The sequence below is a fragment of the Indicator indicator genome, chromosome 13 (genome assembly GCF_027791375.1).
Source record: "Indicator indicator isolate 239-I01 chromosome 13, UM_Iind_1.1, whole genome shotgun sequence".
In the NCBI taxonomy this organism is placed as follows: Eukaryota; Metazoa; Chordata; class Aves; order Piciformes; family Indicatoridae; genus Indicator; species Indicator indicator.
Window position 1 is genome coordinate 16099440 of NC_072022.1, and position 26463 is coordinate 16125902.

Sequence of the window (26463 nt, forward strand, 5' to 3'; positions counted from 1 at the left end):
CATTTTTACAAGTTAAATAGCATACCTGTAACTACTTTTAATGCATTTATATTAGCCATGCCAGATAATATAGCTTTTGGTCTTGATAGTTTATTCTTTTTTACAACTAAGCAACAAGCTAGGTAAGAACCATCACCTGGATTATTTTTTCTTTTTTTTTTAATGCCATACTTAAACCCTATTTGCTTTTGTATTTCATCTTAGTTTAGTGCACAAAAACATTATCACAGAGCTGGGTCAAATGCTTCCTTAGAAAGTCAATCAAAAGGTGCTAACAGGTTACTTACCAGTATCTTTGTACAAAATCAAGTTCATCATAAGTCACCCCTCAGCAATCATTTTACATTTCTTAGAAGGGAAGTATATGTGACTTTTTGTCTGCCTTGATTATTAACGTACCAGAGACTTTAAAGATCTGAAGGGTGGTGAACTACTCAGCAGAAAACCCATCATAGGAAAAAACTCCCCATTCTGTCTAGTACATGGTAGGATTCAAGCAGCTGAGCCACCCAAAGGAGGTCACTGAAGGGACACAAATTCTGCAGCTGGACTACAGCTGACACAGGGGTGACAGGAAGGTTCACTATGGTGTGGGTAAGTAATGTAGGAGGAGGATAGTTGAAGTACCGTAAAACAATATATACACCATCACAAGTTTCAGTTATGGCTTTTAGTGTCTTGTTAATGTTGAGATTTTATATATACATATGAATTAAAACATTTACATTCTTAAACCAAAATGCCCATTTCTACCAGTGCAGGGAGCGTTTCACTGCTTGCAGCCAAGTATCCATAGCAGGTTTGTATTCCTCTGAGCCCTTCTGGGGCTCAAAAACTGCTTCTACTTGCCTCAGCTTCTTTAGTTGTTCTTTATCAGTCCAAAATCCTATAAACAGAAAATTAAGTCTCAAGCTCAACTACAAGTATGTTATTTCTGAGTTATTTCCAAGAGATCGAAAGCTGAAACATAGTAAGAAGTCATGACAGCTTTTCTTTACTCAAGCAACAACTTTCTCAGAGGGAAGCATAGTTCTAACGTAACGAATTTCCTTCCAATAGCCTCCACTTCTTTGGTATCCTGACAACAGCACAACTGCTTAACTCAGATGGTTTCCAAGGAACAGCTCCATTATACTGAAGTTAGGTTTTATCCACATTACGCTTTTAGCTGCAAGTCCCTCTAAATGAAGAATCACAGAGTGCATTGGGATGGAAGAGACCCTAACAGTCATCTTGCCCAACCACCCTGCAGTCAGCAAGGACATCTCCAACCTGATCAGGGTCCTCAGGGCCCCATCAAGTTTGACCTTGAACATCTCCAAAGATAGGGCCTCAACCACGTCTCTGGGCAACCTCTTCCAGTATTTCACCTCTCATTGTGAAGAACTTTCTCCTACTGTCCAACATAAGTTTACCCTGCTGCAGTTTAAAGCCATTTCCCCTTGTCCTATTGCTGCAAGCCCTTGTAAAAAGTCCCTCCCCAACCTTTCTGTAGGTCCCCTTCAGATATTGAAAGTGACCTTTAATATAAAAAGGGCCACAGAAACCAAGGTTTAGCATTTGTTGCTTTTCTACTGTCTTAAAAATTACATAAATGGCAGAAAACAGCTGATGTTATTCAGATTGATTTATGTTAGTGAATCATCCCCATCTGCCAAGGCCTGCAGCCTTCTTACAGTTTTAACAGCCGAGCAAGACTTACCTGAAGCACATAGTTTTTATTTTTCCAGTATTGTTATTTACATATGAAAGCAATTTAATGAAGTTAATGGACATATATTTTGTATGTGGATATTAGGCAAAACTACTGACAGTTTGTAGTTTAAGTCTGGTCAGTTACATAAACCAATTCTGTATGAGGAGAGATTGATGTTTTTTTTTCCCTCTGTTAATATTTTATTTTGTACTTGCATTGTGTTTATTTCTGTGAAGACCCTAGAGAATCAAGACTGGGTTCACAGAGGCCAGGATACAGCTTCAGCTGGAATGACAGAGCTGCACGTAAGCACAGCAGCTGCCCTCACAGGTGGCCCATGCTCACCCAGCAGCACTGCAGGCCCTGCCAATATGCGAAGGGATGCAGAGTCTGGGGTCGAGGAGGGAGGCTCACCTCTTTCTTCTTCAGCAGTACATACCTCTATGTGTCAATGAATTCCACACACATGTATGCAGAGACTTTTTGCACTCACTGTCACCATTTATGTAAAACTAAACAAGCATGTAACCACTTGGCAAACTGGGGACATGGTTGTTAGAGGTGGACTGAAGGAGTACTGAGGAAGCTGGTGAAGAATTGCCAAGCCACTCTCCATCATGTATCAGCAGTCCTGGTTAACAGGGGAGGTCCCAGACGACTGGAGGCTTGCCAATGTGACACTCACCCACCAAAAAGACCTATCAGTCTCACCTTGGTACTGGGCAAGATTATGGAATAGTTCATCCTGAGTGCAGATGAAGATCACGCCCTGCCAGCATGGCTTCATGAAAGGCAGGTCCTGCTTGATAAACCTGGAATCTTTTTATGTCCAGGTGACTCACCCAGCAGGTAAGAGAAAGGCTGTGGATATGTCTACCTGGACTCTTAGTAAAGTCTTTGACACTGTCACCCACAGCACCCCCCTGTAGGAATTGGCTGCTCATGGCTCAGACAGATGAACTCTTTGCTGGGTCAAAAACTGGCTGGACAGCCAAGCCCAGAGAGTTGTGGTAAATGGAGATAGATCTAATCGGAAGCCATCTGAGCATGAGCCACTGTGTACCCAGGTGGCCAAGAAGGCCAACAGCATCCTGGTCTGGATCAGGAACAATGTGGCCAGCAGGAGTAGGGCAGTGATTGTTCCCCTCTGCTCAGCACTGATGAAGGCACACCTTGAATACTGGATTGTTTTGGGCCCCTCACTACAAGGACATTGAGGTGCTGGAGTGTGTCCAGAGAAGGGCAACAAAGCTGGTGTAGGGTCTGGAGAACAAGTCTGTCAAGTGGCTGAGGGACTTGGGATTGTTTAGTTTGGACAAAAGGAGGCTGAGGGGAGACCTCATTGTTCTCTACAACAACCTGAAAGGAGGTTGGAGTGAGGTGGGGGTTGGTCTCTTCTTCCTAGTATCAGGTAATGCAACAAGAGGAAATGGCTTGACATTGTGCAAGGGGAGGTTTAGGGTGGATATTAAGAAAAAACTTCTTTTCTGCAAGAGTGGTCAGGCACTGGAACAGGCTGGCTAGAGGGGTAGTGAAGTCACCGTCCCTGAAGGTATGAGAGATACGTGTGTACAGGACACTTTGGGCTGACAGTTGGACTTGATGATCTTAGAGGTGTTTTCCACCCTTTAATGATTCTATGAAATGCAAATAAGGTCCTTGATTTTGGTTTATGTATGACATTATCATCTATTTCTTTGGCTCATCAAACACAAGTACATGGATACAAATCAGTGTACAGAGAAACAAACACTACTTACCTCGGATTCCCACAAAAATGCCTGGAATAGTAATTTGGGGAGTTTTTACAATTATTTGAAGTTAGGCATTGTTTTTATCTTGTCTCTGTATTCAAAAACCCACACTATGAAGGGAAAACCAAACCCCCTTTAATTATATACATACCTGAAGCCAGGCCCGCTAGAAAAGCTGCACCAAGACTAGACATGTCTGCGTTTGCAGGTTTTTCTATCCTCTTATTAATTAAATCTGATGTCATCTGCATGACAAAACTATTATTACTGATGCCTCCATCAGCTCTACAGAGAGAAGGGAAAAAGCAGTTAAAAAAAGTGTTTAGTTCAAATGCTTTTTGCCCACATTTCAAAACAAATTCTGACATTTCACACCTATGCGTAAGTCTTCCTGTCACTCATACACAAATGCAATCCAATTTTATGGGAAAATTTAGAGGCCAGCACAAGGTGCTTAGGAAAAAGAAAACAACAGAAAGCCTATAAACTGGAGGAGGAATGGGAGACAGACAGGGTCACAGGACAGACTCATCGTCAAAAGCTTTGAAATCTGTATATTCTAAAACTATACATCACCTCAGTTGAAATGTTATGGGTTATAATAGAACCTTCAGTTAGTTATCACACCATGACAACAGTCAAACCCATTAAGTTAAACAAACCTTTTCAAGTGTCCTCAAGTCTGGAAAAGTACTTTTCTCATTATTACCAAATCTTTGTACTAGTTAGTAAAATGCCTTCATGTTTGCTTCTTTCTATGAGGAGGACAAGAATGAGGCTTCCATCTACCTACTTTCCTAATTGCATCAAGTCAGAAACTCTTTTAATGGGGAAAAGTAGAACTTATCAATGCTGTTCTTTAATCATCTGAGAATGATTACTAGTGGTGCAATGTAATCCCTCCTGCAAACAAAATTTAACTATAACAAAAAGCAATCTTTAAATTGTCACAGATTCATTCATTATTGTTGTAATCCAGTACCAGCCAGGTACAGAGCTGTAGCTCTATCAACACAGAACAAGACATCTATTACTATGGAAAGTTCTGGTTAATAAAACTTAACAGTTGCTCAGAAATCTTAATTCAAATATACCAACTGAAATCTTGTATTGCTACATGATGACTCAGAAAACATTTGCATAAATGTTCTGGCTGTTTCTGAAAGTTAAAATCAGGGGAGAATGCCCAGCTGTTGGTGGAGTGTTTTGCTTATTTGTACATATAATTAAGCAGGGTTACCACCTCTACATTCTAGCACAAAAACCTTTAATTAGCAAAGTCCCTCTCAATGCTAGTGACATGCATTTTCCTCCTTCTGTAAAAACATGATATCCATTTGATTCAAGTTACAAGGGGAAAAAAAAATCTCAACACTCAGTTTTACATTTAGTTACATTTTGCTGCTAGATATTTTGAAGATTCCATCTGTACAGTGCATCTTCTAGCTCCAAAGTTCCCAAGTGCTATTTGACTGAGGATTTGCCATTTCACAGAACAAGTAAACAGGTGACATTCCAGACTGCAGGGACCACCAGAATCATCCTTGTAAAGGCTGTTGCAGACTGCTACAACGTAAGACATGAGGACTAAAACTTAGGGTCCCTTCTCTATGCTTTATTTGATGGTGCTGAGACAGGCAAACAGAAGATAGTAATGTAGAAAGCTAATGAAAATGAAGACTTTGTAAGAACTTGTAGGAGCCAGAGACTGGGAAGAAATGAGGGATACAGGACAGTACCTAAAAAAGGAATTAACATATTTATGGGATAAAACCAACAACAATGAAATAATCAAAGGTAATGGACAGATACTAAAGATGTGCAGACAAAAGGATGAGAAAGCAGTTTACAACCCAGTAAGTGTATCTCATTATCTTCTGATGCTACTCTACAAGCTGAACTGCTACTGATGGTAGTTAACTATTACAGTCACTATATGAAACAGACATTTTATATTAATGAATGTAACAGAAGACAATGTAAATGGGATCAGAATTCAAATGGTCCCTAGGCAGTACTTCCACACTTCCTGTTTTTCACTTTGCAGCCTTAGTACAACTTCCAAAATTTTGGAAGCAAATGTCTATGTAAAAAAGCTTCCTAAGGAATGAAAACTTCCAATACTTTTAATCTTTTCCTCTTCATTAGAGCCTGGCTGTTCCTTCACCTTTGCCTACCAGCATGTGACGGAAGACATAAACTTTTACCTCTCCCTTCTTTGTACTTGCCCTTCCACTACTCAAAAGTATGATTTCAATTCTGTCTACATGCATGCCAGTCTATTTCTTCCTTTGCATGAATACAAAGAAAAAAGCCACAAGAGGGATGGGAACACTGTCCTCTCTTCTTGATCATGGTATCATAAAGACCCCTGGGTGCTGAAGTGTGGGACATGTTTCTCAGTGTGAGGGAGCTTGGTGCTCTAAGACAACAGACAACTTGTGTTCAAACAAAGTACCTACCAGCAATGTATAATTCAGCTAAATTCTTCCAATACATTGTGGAAAGCGAATTCTAAGGACCACAGTTATGTCACTAGATGTAATTTGCTTCATCAAATAGCAAAACAAAAATCAATGTCTTAACAATTAAATTGTAAAAATAGGTATTATCTTTCCATCAAAAATAGATCCAGTTTTAACTGACATCTTCAAAAAATATACAGTCTGTGAGAGACTTGGCACAAAAGGGTAGAATGACCTCTGTGGTAGGCATTACAATATGTAGTCTAGTGCTACCTGAAAACATGAATTGGCCTTTTTCTTTTCTTTTTTTAAATTATTGGAGCAATCCATTGCTCACCTACTGACATTCACCAATGCAAACAGTTTAAGAACCAATCCTTTTGTGGGTAAACTCTACTGCCACTTAAGTTACATTGCCATTTGACTTAATAATCATCCAGCCATTTCTCAGAATTTTTACTGTGAGATAAAATGCATAACAAAAGTTCACATCTGTTTAAATTCAACTCCTAAATTCAAAAGTAAGAAGGAACTTACCGAATAGTTTGAAGAGGAATGCGTACCTTCTTCACAATCATATCATGAAGCTGTTTGTTTCTTTAAAAAAACATTTAGTTGAATTAAGCATTATATATTCCATAAAGTCTTGCCAGTATCTATATAGTCAGAAAGTAAAATACAATACAAAAATGCCCAATTTCTGTCAGAACAGCTGCAGTAGCTACTGAGTTTCCATAGTGCATAAAATAAAAAACAATAAAGGAAAAAAATAAAGACCGAAACTGGTCTTTGTTATACATTATTAAATCATAGCCCATTCTATAGCAAGCCACTGCAGAAGGCACATTTTTCCCACTTGAAACTGGTGATAGGTTTCTACTGACAAGATGCAATTGTTGATATAAGGAGTGGTTTAGAGGGAGGAAAGGAGGCTGACATAAGTGTTAATCCGAGTTTATCCAGCTGTTCTTTAAAAGCTATGTCTGCAGGCTGCAAGTTTGACTTGTTCTGAAACCATTTCATTTAATGGGAGAAAAAACAAACACAAGGGATCTCTACCTTTTCCTAGTTAAGTGGTTAGGTGTTTGCTCAGGTTCTAAGTGTCCCTGTTTCCAAGAGATGCACGCTTCAGTTCAGAAATTACTGCATCTCATATTGCTTTTACAGCACAGAGAATCAAACGCATTAGGAACAGCTGTAGCAATTCCAAATGTTACCTTCCTCCAGACATCCTTTTGAACTTGTCAGTAGGACATGATGCCCTAAGGAGAGTTGATGACTGGTTGGAATAAATCATATCAGTACTCCCTAAGTGCCCACAGTGCAACGTGAGCCTGGGTTAAACCATATTCAGCTTCAGTTGGAGGTATGCTGGGTGGGTTTGCAAGGCAGAACTGAGCTGATCCACAGGCAGCTACTGATGTGGTATCATAGAATGGATTGGAAGAGATCTTAAAGATCATCTAGTTCCAAACCCCTCTACCATAGGCAGGGACATCTTCCACTCGACCAGGTTGCTCAAGGCACTGTTCAATCTGGCTTTGAACACCTTCAGGGAGAGGACATCCACGACCTCCCTGGGCAACCTGTTCCAGCATCTCACCACCCTCACTATAATGAATTTCTTCCTAATCTCCAGCATAAATCTTGCCTCTCTCAGCTCAAAGCCACTCCCTCTTGTCCTATCACTGCAAGCCCTTGTAAAGTGTTCCTCCCCAGCTTTCTTGTAGGCCCTAGAAGGCCACTATAACGTCTCCACAGATCCTTCTCCAGACTAACAGACCCAACTCTTGCAGCCCGTCCCCACAAGGCAGGTGCCCTTAATCATCAGTTACTAGCAGTAATGTCAACAGCTAGATCTGAAAGTTGTTGACCATTTATATCTTTAAAGATGCTTAAGTTTCCAATTACCATGTTCAATGAAACACTAACATCTCAAACTTTAGTCAGAGCTAATATAAGATTTACAGCTTCAGGTATACTCTAAACACAGCTGCAGTGGGCTACAGCTTCCACAAAACCCTGACAGGATAGTAAGGGCAAACTTTAAACACGAAACATTGTTAAAACATGCAGAAGACAAATGTAATTTAATAGTCTCTACAGGGTTACTTAAGAAAAACTCTGAACTAATAAATATACATGAGTCTATTTGTAAAGTGTTCATGAAAAAAAGGGAAGTATCTACAACTCCTTTTCAGTGTAACAGCAATGGACTACTATGATTGGTATTTTGCAAACTGCAGAAATCCATGTATCCATTTAACACTGCTGATCAAAATAAAAGCAAATAAAAAATATAAACAAGATAATTAAGCAAACAGTACCGAAAAGCTACAGATTCCAATATAGCTCGTACGAGATGGTTTCTGGTAGTGGAAGGTTTCAGCCCCATGAAAGAGGCACAGAGAAGAGGGTCATTCACAGAAACCTGCAGAAAAGATTTCATCATGAATTCAGTGAATTGGATTTGTAGGCTTTTGAGTAAGGAGTCAAATAGTAAGAAATAAAGAATAATCACTTACGACAATTACAGGCAGCATAGTGAAAGAAGAAAATTGAAAACAGTAGGTAAGAGGTGGATAGTATCTTAGCTAACTCAGTGAGCAGTTAGAGAATGAATATATGTACACATATATATCCACATTTGTGTATATGTATGTATACAGAAATAGCTTCAACAGCAAAAGGTTTAAGCAACTTCAAAATCTGACATACTAAACAACACTGAAGTGTATGACTTCTCTTAAAATTACATATAGTGTACACTTTTAAGTGCCTAGGACAGGGCACACTAATATTGCTGCTCTCTGTCAAGATTTCACACACAGTATTTATTTTTTAAACAGTCCTGAACTGCTGAAAGACGAACTGAGCTTTAAAAGTTACACTGAGAAGGATGGTAGTAACTTTCTATTAGTTTCTACTACAGTCCATTTTCAGTGACACTGATAAAGTCCAACTAAAATTCTAATGGCCATCAAGTTGTCTTTTTCTTTTTTTTTTTTCTTTCCATGAGAACTGCAAGATCGATTGATGAATCTCCTCTTCCCCCCTCTGATGAGCTTTATCCCTAAATATTAGTTTGCTGGTCCATACCCGATCCGTGACAATGTTAGGTCTTACTTTCACTGCAGACAGAAATTTTGAAACTGCAACAATCTTTTGCAGTTGTACAGTGCTAAGCATCAAATATGACATAACTTACTAGATGTTTGAATTTCATTAGAAATTCAATAGAAATTCAATAGAAACTACATACACATGTATTTGTAAAGTAAGTTAAGAAAGTTCTATCATGTTTTTAAAAAAAGATTAAAAATTTATGTGTAGATAGGTACACATTGCCAAAAGGAAAACTGACATTTTGCCAACATTCCTAATTAGAAGAATACTTTGCATTAAAATATCCTTTTTTTTTCCCCCATATACAAGTACCCATCCCATGCTAAGAATGGAACCACCTGTCCAACCCAGTAGCATAATAAGATTCATGGCTACCAAAGTTACAGATTTTCGTATATAAGATAATAAACTAAAAAGCATAGGTTCATATTCTGCAGAAGGCTAAATATCTTGACTGAATCAATTAAGAAAAAACCACCAAAAAACAAGTGGTTCAAAAAAAGAAAAAAAAGAGTAGTTTAAAAAACAAAACAACAAAACAAAACAACAAAACAAACCCCAAGTACCTATGTATGCATACACCCCAGTGAAGAGTCCTCAGTCTTTCTGTCACTATTAACCACAGCACATCAAGGCCGGAAAGTGCTATTTCTAGCACTCAGCAAAAGGAAAAATGACTAATACACATAACCACTCAATTTCAAATACAGTTTCACAATGCTGCTCCTCTCACTGTGCTGCACCAGAACAGCAGAAGCCAGTAAAAAAGAAACTTACTCCAACTGCCTTAATATGGATGAATAGAGAAATATTATAACAGGACCAATTTGTGGTAGCATCTAGCCACTGAAGGCAAGCACATTACATTGCCAGAGGTGTTTAACTCTGAGTCATGACCCTTTCCATACCATTTAATCCACTTGGTTTCTAAGTTGATGCAGGTTCCTGACACAGACTCACTCTGCAGAGTTCACTAGCTAAGGATGGTCCACTGGAACAAGTAAAGCTTTCAAGAAGCATTGGTGGATACTATTAGTGATTACTAGATGTCACTGTTAAAGACAAATCCAGTTTTCTATGTCCTCCTTCTGAATTTGGACTGGGAATATCAGAATTTGGAAAAAAGAGACTGAGTCAGTGTTTACCAAGAAGCTTCCTTCTGGAGCAAGGGGGAGAAAAACCCACAATGCAAGTAAAAAGCTGAATGAACAAACAAGAAGTTTTACTAACATCTCTAGAATGTGAATATTAATAGAATTAAAGACTCAAAAAAGATAAACACTTTTCTACCTCACAATTCCTATCTGCAAATACTGGAATTTGGCATAACTCGACACCTGCTTATTCATAAAACAATTAGTCAAAGTAAATGCTAAATGGAAGCAATTTAGCATCATCTAGCTCTATACCCCTAATGGTTAGGGAGGCTGTTTGAGAGAAGATAACAGGACTACCTGTGGAAGAAATGAATTTTTTCTTTGCCTTGTTCCTTTAACATACAGGACTTGGGAACTGGAACATCTCTTATATGAGGAATGGCTGAGAGAGCTGGATCTGTTTAACTTGGAGGAGAGGAGGGCTGAAGGTAGATCTTATTAATGCTTGCAAATATCTAAGGGGTGGGTGTCAGGAAGATTGGCCAGACTCTTCTCAGTGGTGCCCAGTGACAGGACAAGAGGTAATGGATACAATCTTAAACGTAGGAAGTTGTATCTAAACATGAGAAGGAACCTCTTTACTTTGAGCGTGGCAGAGCACTGGAAGAGGCTGCCCAAAAAGGTGGTGGATCTTCCACCTCAGGAGACTTTCAAGGCCCACCTCAATGTGTTGCTGTGTAATCTGCTTTAGGTGATCCTGCTCTGGCAGGGCAGTTGGACTCGATCTTCTGAGGTCCCTTCCAACCCCTACCATTCTGAGATTCTGTGGCTTACACAAAGGTAAGATTAAAGATGTGAAGTTTCTTTAGAAAAAAAAACACTAGTCCTGGGAATGATCAAACTGAGTATAGCAGACAAATGAAGACCAAAAAACCCAACAAAACAACTTTCAGAAACAGAGAGTGATGAGCTGGCATAGATTCAAACCAATGAATTACTAGGACTTCTAAGAGAAAAGAAGCCTGCCATACTCAGCTTGATTAGACCCAGGAAAAGTGTCTAAATATGACTACCTTTGCTTTTTGTAACACCAGGACTTGCAATCTTGCTCATATTTCAGTATGTTTAAATATTCTGATGAATTGTAACCTACATGATGAAAAGAGACAGAATAAAAATAATTATTTTAGAACAGCACTTAAAAAATCTTGTTTCAGTGAAGGCTCTGCCTGACACTGAAAAGCTGCAAGATCAGTTTCTGTCTCTGCAGGTGCTGCCTGAGTTGCTGTGGCAAAGTAATTGAGTTTATCTGTCACACAGGTCTCCTTCTGCAAAATTGAAGTTAATTTTCCTATTTTCTAGAGTTTTTCTCCTGGAAGAGTGGTGTTTAAGCATTCTGATATGACAATGGTCTTCACACATTGTGGTAAGGGACAGAAAATACGAACCTGAGTAATACAGAATAAATACTGTGATTAGATAGATGTAAATTACTAAGTTTAAATATGTAAAAGTTAAAACTTTAACTGAGTTATTTAAAAAGATATTCTCAATTATATTAATAATAATAATTTTACCTGAAAATCTGGAACAAAACAAACGCCTTGAGAATCAACAATACTCCATGCCATCTTTTCTGTTTCATCTACACTGGTGAAAAGATCTACAAATATACATAAGTGATATGTTCTTATTGTTTACTTCAATTTCTTCATATAAAGACAAAAATCTAGAGTTAGACTATTTCCTTTTGTAATACATATTCTAAGGTAAACAATCACTTCTCCTGTCATTCATGGCCATCAGTCACATTAATAAAACCCAACCAACCAAACCCTATTCAGATGGAAGCTAAACTCAAAAGGATCTTCTCATATCTGTCAGGCTATTTAATCTTCACATCATGTAAGAGGTCATAAGCTTTCCAAATAGACATAAATGGGAATTGAAAATGCTAACAATGGCACCCAAAGATTTGCAAAACATAAACTATGTTTTTTCCCTGAAAAGATACTGTCAGTCAAGCAACAAAAGACTACAGAGAAAGTTCTTGATAGCCATTATATTTTATCAGCACATTTAGTATTTTTGTAGTAACCTACACTTCAGGAACATCTTTCCCTGACAACCCAAAGTTTGAGACACTAGTTCATTGATTGCATCCTAGCAATAGTGTACTGAAATTTTCTAAGTAAAACCAAATACATGGTTTATTAAAACACTCAAAACTGTTGTCCAATAAACAATCACTGGTTTTGAACATCATCTACAGCAGTTAGTATTTTTTAGTCTTTTATTAAACTGCAATGCACATCTTTTCACTACATACGTCACAGCCAAAAGGCACATTACTTCTACATGAAGCAACATAAACAATGCCAATACTTTTTTTCCTAAAAATGAAATTCTTCACATTATTTTCGTATAACTCCAATCTGTTACCGATTTTGAGATGTACAGCTACAGATCTCTTAAGAGCATTACAGCAAATGTTTACAGAATACTGAGTTTACAATTATGTTAACCAGATGTAATGAGCAGTTAATTTCTGTGCTTCTCCTCAAGTGAAAATCCACATCCAAATACTCTAAAATAGCATGCTTCTTACTTTAGACAGGTCTCCTTTACACCATTTCTATTCAAGTCCAGATACCAGGTTAAATGAACGAAAGAAGTTTGTTGTGCTCAAGAGAGAGCAAGCGATAAGTAAAATGCTTCAGAAAAATAAAAGTCTCAATACGTTGGAGGGTCTGAGGGCAGAGCCTGAAGAGCAAACCAAGCTCCCGGCAGTAAAACACACTCACCAGAGAACCTACTAATGAGACACTGCATTTTCCATTGTCAAAAACATGTAGGCTAGTTTCTTCAACTATGGACAATAAAACCAAGCCCAATAACATAACTATAACCCCCTAAAGAAGTTTAAGGAGCAATATATTTTACTGTTTACAAAATTAAAGAACTACTTACTTATATCCTGAGCCCATCTGATGGCAGAGCCAATGTCTGACATACAGCCTTCGGTCAAGTAAACAACTTCTTCCCCAATCTTCCAACCAATCAGTGGATACAGACCTTAATTATTTTCCATGAAACAAAAAAAACCCACCATCTAATGAAATTAAATGTTTCCAGAAGAACATATTCAAGCCCCGCCCTGCCCCTGAAATAAACCCAACTGAAAAAAAATCTCCCACAGAACAGTTTTATTCAATTCCTTCACAGAATTCAAGCTAGAAGTCACTGGTGGTTAATTGTACTGTTTAAAAATGTAATGATGAGATTACAAGAGACTCAAACAACAGCTTAAAACCAAAGTTAATCTAAAAAAAGAATATTAAAAAAAACCCCATCACAGTAATTTATCAAAAAAATCTTTAAGCTAAAGAAAAGAGCCATCTGCACTTGCAGACTTCAGCTGGCAAAAGGTCTCCTTAGCACACTGCTGTCCTCCTGGCCCCACCCCTCACCTCCCATTTTAAATTGTAGGCTTCCCAAAACCATGGAAAATGAGACAGAGAGACTGTGCAGGCAAGTTTACTTCATTATCAGCTGTTGCTCTCTTGACAAATAGCCATCTATGACAAATTAATAGGCTTGACCAAGCACAAATGATCAGAATGACAAAGTTTTAAACACTTGAAACACACTAGGGAGACCATTTCTAGTATTTTTAAAAGAAAACTAATACTAACTACTAATACTGTTATCAATCCTGCATTATCTCACTGCAGGGTACTTGACACCATAAGGGCTCAAGATGAGGAACTAACCACAATCCACTGAAACATTTTGATGTAGAAGCCAGACGTACAATCCCCTTTTTCTCTAATCCTGTACTGTATAACACTGCTATCAAGAACAGGTGAAGGAGGGAAAACACACCAAAAAAAAAAAAAAAAAAAGAGAGAGAGAGAAGGGGAAAAAAGAGCTGCAGGTAGCAAATATAATTACTACTGATGCTACTCAGATTCACTTTTTGAGAAGCATATTTCAGATGAACCAAGATCGACATTTATAATAAAAAATGTCCAGTCTTCTGTTCTGAAAACACCTTCAAACGGGTTTTCTACGGCTGGAGACAGAAGGAAAAACACAGCCCTGCTTTATGCCCTTCTGTACCCTCACCGTTAACAGCTGTCAAGTAATATGAAATACTCTAAAGCCCAAATTTACCTCTCCGTGACGCAAAGAGCTGCTGGCCAGTATTCACATTCCAGAATCCACCTGTTCCCATGGTCAGTTTAACATCTCCTGGCTGAAAGCAGCATTCTCCAAACATAGCTGACTGCTGATCAGCTACCTGCCATACCAACAAAAACAATACAAGTTAGCTGCCAACCACCAACCTACCTGCTAGATTTTAAACTAGCACTGCAAACCCTTCCGAGTTTGGAATACAAATAACCATTCAGAAGAGTACTGAAGGACTCATACAAAATTTCTCCTGTATTTGCAGGCCATCCCAACAAATTTATCACTAGAATCAAATTAGGCCAGGTTTGGATACAATGTGAATACCTGTAGTATTGCTTGCAAGCATTAAAAATATGCAATGGAAATAAGAAGTATTTTATGTTTTAGTATTTGACAGAGATAAATGGGGCACTTGCAATGCCAGGGAGCAGAACAAAGTAGCTTGGATTGAAATCCTCTTCCCCCAAACATAAAGTTGATGTTTTGACGTCTCACCTTCCTTTTTTTTTCCTGCTGCATCTCCCGTACCAAATTATTCCATGCTCAATTTTTCAACATTTTTTGGATTTTTTTTGATAAAAAAAATTCAGTGACAAATTTTACTGTAGTAACATCACAGAAGAGAAATAGAGAATACTTAATAACCAAACAAGAATCAAACCAAAGCTATATAAAAAGAATATAGGTACAAATCTACAGATTTAAGTAAGAAAACCTTTTCACTCACCATTGCCATTATTGGAATAGGTACCCCAAATATTTCACAATCAGTTGATCCAAAGTTGAAGCTTAAAACAAATGTTACGAAGAAATATCACAACACTAATCTGACCTTATATAAAGCCTGGGTCTGCATCACATAGGAAAGGTAATGCTACAGATTTATTCTCACTGAATCACAGAATGCCAGGTTGGAAGAATCCCAAGGATTATCTTGTCCAGCCTTTACAGTCAATGCTCTAGTTGAAATGAGATGGCACAGCAGCCTGTCAAGCTGAGTCTTGAAACTGACCCATGTAGGGGAATCCCCTGCTTCCCTTGGGAGATGATTCCAATGTCTGACTTATCATGGGGAAACATTTTCTTCTGGAGTCCAATGGGAATCTCCCTAGCAGTAACTTGTACCCATTACCCCCTATCTTTTCCATGGGACTCCTTGTGGAAAGAGAGTCTCCAACCTTGTGGTAGCCACCTTTTACATACTGGTGCATGGTAATAAGGTCTCCCCTAAGCCTTCTCTTCTTAAGACTGAACAAACCTGGTGCTCTCAAGCCTTTCCTCATATGGCAGCTCTTCCAGTCCTCTGATCATTCTTGTGGCCCTATCAGTTCAAGTATTTGGGGCAGACAAATTTTAAAGAAAGCATTAAAACGATCACTCTAAGAAATACTGATAGTAAAATCCTGCATGTAGTGTTAAAAAGAAAGTACAGATGCACAGAATTTTTTTGGGGGGGCAAACATTTTTAAATATATTCCTTTGCCTGTGTAGTTTACATAACATTTTTCTATAGACAATTAATTTGGCAGTTATGGTATTCTTTTGAACGTGCCTTCATAGTTACCTTGTGTCTTTCACCGGTGGATAAATAGACATTGGAATAGAAAGCAAATGACACAAAGTGGGGTTCCAACATTTCTGAAATACAGAAAAAGCAGAAACGTCAGCAACTCTCAGAAGCTAATAAACAGAAACAACATTTTTTTATTTTTGGAACATACCGTAAAGGGTTCAAAAACACCTGTAGCACTGGCATTTGAGTAATCTGTAGCATACACAGAACCTACCATACAAAATAAAGAACAAAGGAGGATTTTAGATATCCAGGTATTTAAGGGTCATTTTAAATACATTCTTGCTTTGCACATCTCAGTGACTCCCATGAAATATAGACTGTCTATAAGTCAAGTCATAATGGTAAATGAGCACACAAACTTTACCTGCTACTCACTATAATGTGTGGATATTAATTATCTAATTTTACCCCCTTGAAACCAGTTAGAACTGAGAGCTGGAGTGTCTGACAACATGTACAACACTGACTGTACCACTCTCATAATCTATCAGGCATTAGCCCTCAGAATAGAAACTTCTTGTGCATTTTTAACAATTACTTGTTCTTTTGCTTTAATCAATGGCAATTAGTTCTAGAAGTACTCTTTAAATCTTAAATGCTTAAAAACTTGAATAGACTGAGTAACTATATCCTTTTGTAATGGTTTAAAGCAAAACCATTACAAAACTGTTGGGTTAACCTACTTGCTCCCCCAACACACAAGTGAGGGAAAAGTATCACACAAAAACTCAGGGTTGAGATAAAGTGGTAAGAGTGTACTGAATAAATGCGATAACATAAATGCACAATCACCTTAGCTAATAATCTAATAATACAATGCAGATCACCTTAGCTTAGCCTATTTGCAGGAAAAGCACAGTGAAATGCAGAAAAAAACAGCATAAAAGAAAAGCAGTGGCTGCCCCACTGCCACTTGTCCCTGCCAAAAAAAAAAAAAAACAACACTCCAAAACCCCAGAACCAGCAACCAGAACAGGAAGCCTCTCATGTTGCAATCTGAACTTCAGTCCCTGTAATACTTTGCTCCAGCCAGCACTTTCATTTTGAAGCTGGCATGAGTCAGGATGGTTTGAGTAACAGCAGCAAACATTTAACTTAACCCATGACAAACTTTTCTGACCACCCTTCCAGGCAGGTCTAAAGAATATTTAATTCAGAAGTTTGTTGGGTTTTTTGTTTGTTTGTTTTTGTTAACAGTAAATATATTACATGATTCACCAAGTATAAAAAAGCACAAATTGTCAAAAAATAATGTATCAATGGCAGTCATGAACATTACTTGGATTCCTGTTTAAGATTTAAGAGGAACTGTAAAATTCACCTTTAGTCAGCCTATACAATAACCACGTGTCAACTGTTCCAAAGCAGCAATCATTTTTTCTGGCAGCTTCTTCAGCCTGGGAACAAAAACACACACAACAAAAAGTATTTATAACCTGGTACCATGAAGAACTGATTTCCTTATTCCTTTTCTCATTGTCTTCATGATTAGAGATAATGTCTCCAGAAATAAAGTCTCTAATTGCAAATTTCTTTTTAGAAAAGGGCAAGCTGGCTATGTAAGTAATACTACCCTACACTTCATATTCCTAACAGAGAGAAAGTACAGGTTCTTGCAGTTATTGCTGAGGAAAACTAATAAATCTGTAGTGGCATCAGAGCCTTAGGAAAGAAAACTTCATACTCAGAACTGTAGAAATGATAAAGAAGTGGTGAATGAAGAAAACAAGGTCATGCATATAGCACTTAAAGTATCAATAGAAGAAATAAATGTATTTTAAAGTATGTGCTTGACAACAATAAAGACAGAGCTATTGTCTTCCAATTTATAATGTCTGCAAGGAGTTCAGAATATTATTTTCCTTGGATCTTTTTCCCCTTTAAAAATGGGATATTCAAGTTGCATCTAATTTCTACTAACTGATGTGTACAACTCCAGAATTCATAAGAAGAATATACAAGCTAGTTCACTTGAAATATGACCAAATACACTATTCTCTGCAATTAAGAGCCATGAATTTTTGAGCTTCTTGGTTTGGTATGTGCATATTTTAATTATCAGTGCCTGACAGAATGTGTGAGAATGTTCATCTCAGACTGAAAACTCAGCACGCCAATAAAAAACTGCGTGTAACTTTCCCATTAGTTTTGTGACAGAAAAATGCCAGGTTTCCTCACAGAGGGTAGCAAATCAGTGGTGTCTATTTCCTTCAAAAAATAGCTTGAAATTAACATAGAAAATGACATGGCTGAAGTTATAAATACAATACAAAGAAATAAGGAAAAGGGTAATGTTTAGAACAAAGAATACAGAAACAAATAGTGCAGTGCTCATGAATCCATTAGATTATTCCAGCACAGTTTATTTTATGTGTATTTTCCAATTTACAACACAACAACATGCAGAATTAAACTGCAGTGTTTGCTTGTCCAGTAGAACATTATTTGTGAAACTGTAAACACTAGAATAATGCAGAATGGGAAGACTGCTAGCTGAAAATAAATACAACTGTCACCCAAAACTAGAGTGCAAACAACTTTAGAACAAAATACAATTACTAACTGTATCATTAAAATTAAATGAGGTGATTTGATTATGGTTTTTAATATGTAAAGAAAACTTTTTTCTACTGCACATTTCCAGGATGAAAGGGAAAATTTGTGTAAGCATAAGCAGATATTTAGGTAGACAGGCTTTGAACATGAACATAGATAGAAGTGTTTCATTCTGATGCTTCAGAGGAAAAGAACAAGCAAGACAAAACTGAACAAAAGTCATTAGCCATTACCATGATTCAAGAGAGTTACCATTTTCCGTTTTTACTTACCTCATATATGTTTTTAAAAACCCATGACAACTTCATAGAAGTTTGATGTGTTGAAAAATTAAGAAAACTTGGTGCCAAATAGCGATCACTCCCAGTCAAGAAATGAAGCACTGTAAAAATAACATGTATTACCTGTTTCAAAAGAAAACAGTTACTTAATTTTTAATCTCTCCCTTTAAATGTTTCTCTTTAAAGGATGACAACACAAATGAAAGCTGCTGATACAAAATTAGATTCAGAAAGCTGAATTTCTGTTAGAGAATCCTTACATGGGATTTCAACAGATAGCCTTCCCACAACAAATACCAAGGAAAGAGTACCTGCAGTAAGCAGGTTTGTTCTACTGACATTTGCAGGCACACTGGTAGAGACTGTTCTGCGTGATGAAGATATCACCTAGATTACTACTTGCTTGTGTTTAGTAAGCCTTGCTTGGCTATGAATTGAGACTTTAGAGATCCTTTTGTCTCTGTAGTTTTTCAGTATGACTACCACATTTTTGAAGCTGGTGCCTTTCCTCTAGGGTCTGCTTTAACAAAAGAACTCAAGAATTTCTGAACAGGAGGAGGAACTTTAAGAGTTACAGAGCACTGGAACAGGCTGCACAGAGGTGGTGGAGTCTCTTTCCCTGGAGACATTCAAAACCTGCCTGTATGTGTTCCTCTGTGACCTGCAAGTGATCCTGCTTTGGCAGGGGGGGTTGGACTTCCAGTCCCCAGAGTCCCTTCCAACCCCTACCATTCCCTGATTCTGTGAAGAACAGAAACCAGCATGTGGGCCAGCCAATATTCATTACAGACAGATTACAGACTATCCTGTTCAAGCTAAATCTGAAAAGCCAAAATGCACAAACTCTTTGACTTCAGATAATGTAGTTTCTTCAGAAACTTAAGATTGTTCATGGCTAACTCAGAGTAATGGAACACACTTCTTCAAATTTTCATTGATTTTAGGACCAAGTTCTTGGAGAGATCCCTGGATTTGTCTACATGAGCAGGAATTTTTCACAAATTACTACTGTAAATAATGACTTGCAAATTCATAGCGATGAATATTGCTAATGCTCAACCAATTGCAGGATGAAAAGACAAACTGCTGACCAGTCTGATTTCATGGAATAATCAATTTCCTTTACTGTTAACTTACTGGTGGATCTTGAAAAGAAGTTGTTTTCACTCTGTGGATTTAAGATTTGACACTATTTCTTTTTGCCATGTTTGGATCATTGTAAATATTTACATATTAGTATTATTATATTTGCAGGCATTATTAAAAAATAAATTCAAGGATCTTATACAAATTATACAGAATATATACAATAAAATATGAATTATCATTCTATTTAATCATAGAATGGTTCTGTTGCTTTTTGTGGGATGTGGAAAATATATGTAGTTGTATACTGGACATTCATGAACATAGTGTGAAGTTACTGGTTCATATAGGAGACTGCTGAAATAAGAGATGAACTAAGTAGTCCTCCTCTGCCAGTAGGATAAGAGATGAACCAAGTCCTTAAACGCTAAGTACATTTTTGTTCTAGCTGCCTTCATTTAGATTGAGATCTCTTCTTCCAGCCCCACCATGATGAAAAGATTGCCCATTTTTTAGACTCTAAACTTCAGGTTTTTATAGGACTGTTTAGCGAACAGTGGGGAAAAACCCAAAACCACAATGCGCCTGTGACCAACAGAAATGGAAGCATCCTGTAACCTGGCTGTAGGTCATGATTGCTATGGAAAGACAAAGTGGAACGAGAGTTTCTTTGCCAAGAGGTTTGCTAAGCTGGTGAGGAAGGCTTTTGAACTAAGCTTCTTAGTAGATGGAGACCAAAGCTTGCAGGTTTAAGAACTGAGAGGAAAAGAGGACATGCATAATGGAAAGCATGACAACGAAGGCTCTTGCACCTTCCCTAGAGAAGCTGGGATGACTAAATGCTCTGAAGTGTCCGTTTCCCCAGGGTGCTGGGGAACTGTTGTGACTGGAACTAGTGACATGGCAGAAAGAGCTGCACAATGGAGGAATGTATGCATGAACAGAGGCACTTGGGAAGGACAGGTGGGGAAAATGAAGCCAGGATGCTGAACAAAGGATCATCTCAAATACATGCAGCTTTGTTATGGAATGAATGACGAACTGGTTGAACGCTTAAGGAGCCAAGGAGGAGGCCACCAAAGGGCATGTTGTGGTCAAGCCCTTTCTTTTCTAAAGGTATGAAGCACAAGCCATGAGCAGCATAAAACATACCTTCTATAGATAACCTGATCAAACAGTACATTAAAAAAAAAAACAACACCAAACAAAACCCAAAATATCCAAAACACTGACAAACAAGACCTACGTATATCCAAAATCTATGCTGTAGCAGTGTTAACATGCAACATTTTCATACAACACATAGACTAAGTAAAAGTACCAAAAAGTGTGCTAGACCTAGAGATATTTCCCCATAATTAATTACCTTCAAGCTACCAGTAGTGTACTTTTTTTCTTAGTAATATCTTCTACACTAATCTTACTCTCTTAAATGTTTTGAAGCCACAGTATGTCATATTAAGCTGTTAACAGAACACTTGCAGTATTACATGCATTACTCTTCATAAAAACAAAATCATTCTAGTATGTCTAAGCAGTACCTAGCTTAGCACAGCCTTACCTTCAACAGAAGGGACTTATTCCAGGAATCCACAAGTTCAGCACTTCTTACATCTTGCCAACTTATGAAATTATGAAAAGGTTTCCCTGTCTTCCTGAAAAACAGCATTTGAACATTCCCATTTAAAGCCACGGAACATACACTGTCCAAAAGGTTCAACAGCATTCACCATTTCCCATCAAGGACATTTAACTTTAGGTCAATTCCTAAAACAAGTGTGTATCTTCCTGGTGGATCTGAGGAACTTGTAATAGGCACATGGACATTTTGAGTGTGGGACTTCTCACCAGAATTTAAGACATGTATGCATTCATCTCTTCCAAAGTAGTATGCAAAGAACAAAGGACATACACTTGTAAACCATTCTGAACTTCTCTAAGGTGTGGCTGTATGTAATGGGTTTGGCTGAGCTGGAGTTAATTCTCCCCAGAGCATCATTGTAGTGCTGTGTTTTACAGTGCTGTAGCTGGGTGTTGATAACACACCAGCGTTTTTGGTGGCTGATGAACCAAGCACCAAAGCTGTGCTTTGCCAGCACTTCCCTGCCCCAAGAGTATGCTGAGGGGTGAGCAAGATCTTGGGAGGGGACACAGACAGGCCAAAGGGGTATTCCATGCCATATGACGTCAGCTCAGATATATAAGCTGAGTAAAAGAAGGAAGTGTGGGGACATTTGATGATGGCATCTGTCCTCCAGAGCAACCCTTAGGCATACTGAAGCCTTACTTCCTGGGAGTGACCCAACATTGTCTGACTTGATGGGAAGTAGAGAGTAACATCTTTCTTTGCTTTTGCTCTGCATTATCCAAACTGCTTATATCTTATTATAGGCCTTTTGGTATTTTTTTCCCCTCTCTCCTGTCCATCTAAGAAGGGGAGTGATAGAGTAGCTTTGGTGGGCATTTGGCCCCCAGCCAGGGCGAAACCATCACACTGTGCAAACAAAAGAGAACAAGAGTGACTGACATTTCTTGATTTCAGGTTGTGACCTGACCAAGTTCAACTTTTCTACACTGTTTCCCTCCAGTCTATGAATATAAATAAATACAAACTCAGTTTAAACAACATACTACATACGTACTTGTGCCACGTAATGAAAGTTGCTCTCTGCGTTGAGATGCCCAGACCAGCAATTTGCCTCATGTGAAGTCCTGCAGCTAAAGCCCAAGTCAAACCACATGCACAAAAAAATAAGCATCATTTGAAGAAACAAATATACAGCTTTTCCAATATAACTCCAAAAGCTACGAAATGCATAGGAAATTAATAATTTAAGAGACTATAAATCTCTACAAACTGACCAACTAAATGGCTAGAACAGTGAAATATTAGAGAACCCTCAGCTGCACAACTGATTCCAAAGCAGGTAAATAATCCTACATGTTTTACAAAACCAGTTATGGCACACTGAGAATTTGCCCCTTCTGAAAGACCTATTCGTATTTACCTTGAGCAATCCCAGAGACAGGCAGGCAGATTACATGGACTAGATAGAATCAATTAAGGAATGGATTTCACGTGCATAAATGTGAATGAAAACACAAAGAGAAGCAGGATCTTTAAAAATTTATGGACAGTAACTCCATAGAGAAACTAGATCGATTCTGTAGACAGCAAGGAGATTAATGTCAACATGCCATAATTTTTTACATGTCTCACCCTAAATAATATTTCAAAATCATAAGAACAATTTGTTTAAACCATGTATCACTGAATGCAACAAAATACAGTTCAAATTCAGAAGTATAAAAACGTACACTAGGATATACATCAATTTTGCTGTTAAACCTTAATTTCACATAACTGTAAATAAGTATGTCCAGAGCTATTTTCAAAGTAGCTCTGGTCAGCTTCCCAAGTAACCTCCATGTGTAATTCCAGAAACAAAATTATGTGAAAAAATTCTACATTAAGAAATTCCACTTAAATAAAGACACCTGTTTTGTCCAAAGCTCCATTACCCTGAAGGGCTCTGAATCCTGCTGCTTGAACATATGTCATCTTAAGCACGCCCTGCTTATACATGCTAATTTCCATGTGCAAAGTTACTCATCTGTGTAAGCACATACTGCAAACTCTCCAACTCACAGCCTCTGAGTGACAACTACAGAAGGACTTTCGTACAGAAAGGGTACATCTTGCCCTTCTGACCGCCACACATGCTTGAGCACCTCAGAGTGATCCTTGCACTCAGGCAAGCAGTGCTCTAACAGCCTTCAGTCAGCTGAAAATTCAGCCAGTGCTTTTGCAAGGCTACCTGCCCCAACTGCCAGGCACAAGTACAGCTGGTATGGGAGTGTATGGGAGAAGGACCTAGGAGTGGGTGGCTTGAGAACAGTAGTACCTCTGTAAACAGCAGCTGGGTCTAAACAGAAGGTGAAGCCAACAACCTGCATGTTCCCACTACTTTCCCCGTTTCAATTGTCATGCTCTGCTGACCCCTATGTGAGCAGAGATAACTTCCATTTAAAAGAAAAACAAACAGAAGATAAATTATGTGTATTTTCCATCTAGGCTGTCTCCTGGTAGGGTGAACCAGTACCAGAATGGGAAAGAAGTATGGAACCATGCAGTCAGAAGCAGTTTCCACCTTTAGGCACTACTGACCAGTCACAAGTGGGATCATGTTTTAGCTCCCCAAGCCCTATAAACTGAAGTGCTCCCATGCCTTCCCTCTGCTGCCACTCAATCATTCCTGCTCCTGCTACCACACCCCCTCTCGTGGCAGCACAAACATTGGTGAAGCTCTGCTGGCATAAACAACTACACAGAGATGTGACTCAGGAAACTGCTGTAAACTTGAGACATCCCTGTACAAAGGAAGGTGGGACTGTTTTCTGATAGCAGTGGGAGCTTACATTCACTTGTGTTACACAACCACTTAAAAATTACTTTACCAATGCACAGAGTTTGGCCTTCCCTTTTTAAAACTAGCTGAAAGAGATCTTCCTGATTTGCCCCACAGAGTGGGAGTGGAGAAAACTAGTAATGTCTTTAGGGCTTGACAGAGCATTGTTATTCCTGTGACACACTGGTTGTGGCTGCTGAGGAAACAAGAGTCTGAAATACTCAGCTTCAGCCTACACCTGGCAATACTCACTTTCCCTGTCCCCCCACCTTCCTTCCAAAGGAGAAGCTTTGCCTCCAGCCAGGCTTGGAGATAGAGCAAGACTTGGAGATCACACTGCAAGAGAGGCTGAACAGGAGGAACTCTGAGCACTGAAGGAAGGAGTATGACATGCACACATGTGACAAGGAGGCTGGGGCACTGTGAGAAAGCAAGTCGGTGTGCTGTTGACAGGACTACAGTGTCAGCATGGCACAGAAGGTGATCCATACTGGATCACAGAACACTGTAGCTGGTATAATGGGAAAGCTGTGGGAGTTGTGGAAAGTAAGGGCATGGTTAGAGTGGCATCCAAAAAAGCAGAGGGGAAAGTCAGAGATTTTGATGAAGAATTCATTAACTTCTCAAAATTTATAAGCCATTACCTTGTACAGCCTCTTTTATTACACCAACAAATTGACTCCACAGCACTTCAGGATCTAATTCAACCCAGCCAGGACGAGGATAAAGCGATTCCACCTGTTCACAAAACATACAAATCATTGTTACAGTACCTAGTTCACAGAAATCAGCCTTGTTCTAAATGTGTAAATATATTTGAATTTAGTTTGTTTGAAATTCCCCCCCCCCTTTTTTTTTTCTTCTTAATGTTCCAAATCTACTGCAATAGGAGAAACAACAGTGTTTTAAAACACTGCTAAATACGGCGGTGTGATCTCTGGAAGACCTCTCTTCAGAGGGAATGAATAAAGAAGCCCAAACTCCCAGGAACTGCAGATTGTTCTGCTGCTGAACTTGGATGTCTACGTCTCTGAGCAGGTCAACAGCAGGCCAGGAATCACCTGCCAGATGAGCTTCCAGCAAGAGGGAGAGTCAGCTCCACTGAGGACATCCCCTTCCAGCTCTGAAAATCCATCAGATTTCCACACTTTCCTTTCATTGTGACAGCTAATAATAAAAAAGTTAATTCTGGCGATCATATCGATCCCAGAATCACAAGCCATGAAAAACAAAAGCAGCTTGAAATTCATGTTCGGAAGTTAACACATTTTAACACAGTGCTCTTGCATAATAGGACACTGAATCGTAGAATCACTGAAGTTAGAAAAGCCCTCTATGATCAAGCCGAACCCTCAACCTAACACCACCATGTCCACTAAACCATGTCCTAAAGTGCCATGCCTACGTGTTTTTGGAACACCTCCAGGAACGGTGACTCAACCACCTCCCTGGGCAGCCTGCTCTAATGCCTGACCACTCCTGCAGGCAAGAAAGTGCTCCTAATATCCAGGCTAAACCTCTTTAGTGCAATTTCAGGCAATTTCCTCTACTCCTACCACTAGTTGCTTAGAAGAGACTAACACACATCTCACTACCATCTCCTTTCAGAATCGTAAAGGTAAGCCCTACGCAGGTCTCAGCTACGCTCCACTAAGGAAAGTGTTTTAGTTTGGAGAACGATCAGTCGACAGGTGCCTAAAGCGAAGGTAAAGGTGGGCGGCAGCAAACACTGAGAGGCAACAGAGTGCGTGCCAGCGGTGGCACGTCCCTAGGGCTCTCAACTGCGTTGCGGGTTTCGTTTCACCCAGGTTAGTTTAAGAGTCTTCGAAAAGTCGTCTCAATCCGACCCGGCTCAAGGGACAGCCGCACACTTCGAAAAGCAAGGCTAGAGGAGCGCTAGTGAACGATTCCCGCCGCCTCCGGGGACTCGGTGCGGGACGCGGAGTCTCGGGTCAGAGCTGCTCAGCCCGCAAGCTTAGGCTGCCTTCACTCGCCGATCCCTGCCCGGGGCGCGCCGAGGCCTGGCAGCGATAAAAGGGCACCGCGCCCCCCGCTGCTCTCCCCCCCGCTCCCGCGCCGGGGATTCACCTTCCTGCAGCTGGAGCCTCTGACGGCGGCCGCCTGGTCATAGACGTGGCACTTGAGCACCGTGCTGCCCACGTCCACCCCCACCACGTACCGCGCGGTGGCAGCGGCGCTCTCCTGCTGCTCGCACGGCAT

The 26463-nt window shown here is 39.2% G+C and overlaps 1 protein-coding gene across 1 annotated transcript; it reads right to left on the minus strand.

Moving 5' to 3' along the window:
* Nucleotides 1-749: 749 nt before the first annotated feature.
* GK5 (glycerol kinase 5) lies at nt 750-26463 on the minus strand. The gene is made up of 16 exons (XM_054386190.1): nt 26332-26463; nt 24888-24981; nt 22477-22552; nt 21396-21489; nt 18740-18871; nt 17233-17308; nt 16057-16118; nt 15900-15973; nt 15063-15123; nt 14315-14441; nt 13109-13213; nt 11716-11801; nt 8243-8346; nt 6453-6512; nt 3602-3735; nt 750-886 (listed from the first exon to the last, which is right to left on the minus strand). The coding sequence occupies exons 1-16, from the start codon at nt 26461-26463 to the stop codon at nt 750-752; spliced, it is 1554 nt and encodes a 517-aa protein (XP_054242165.1).

Bases quoted from the DNA above. Each gene is read 5' to 3' on its own strand.
- GK5 (XM_054386190.1), bottom strand. From the start codon at position 26,463: ATGCCGTGCGAGCAGCAGGAGAGCGCCGCTGCCACCGCGCGGTACGTG. The intron at 24,982-26,331 runs GTGAATCCCCGG...TTTTGTGAACAG, and splicing joins GAGGCTCCAGCTGCAGGAAG to GTGGAATCGCTTTATCCTCG. The intron at 22,553-24,887 runs GTAATGGCTTAT...CTTGGGCTTTAG, and splicing joins AATAAAAGAGGCTGTACAAG to CTGCAGGACTTCACATGAGG.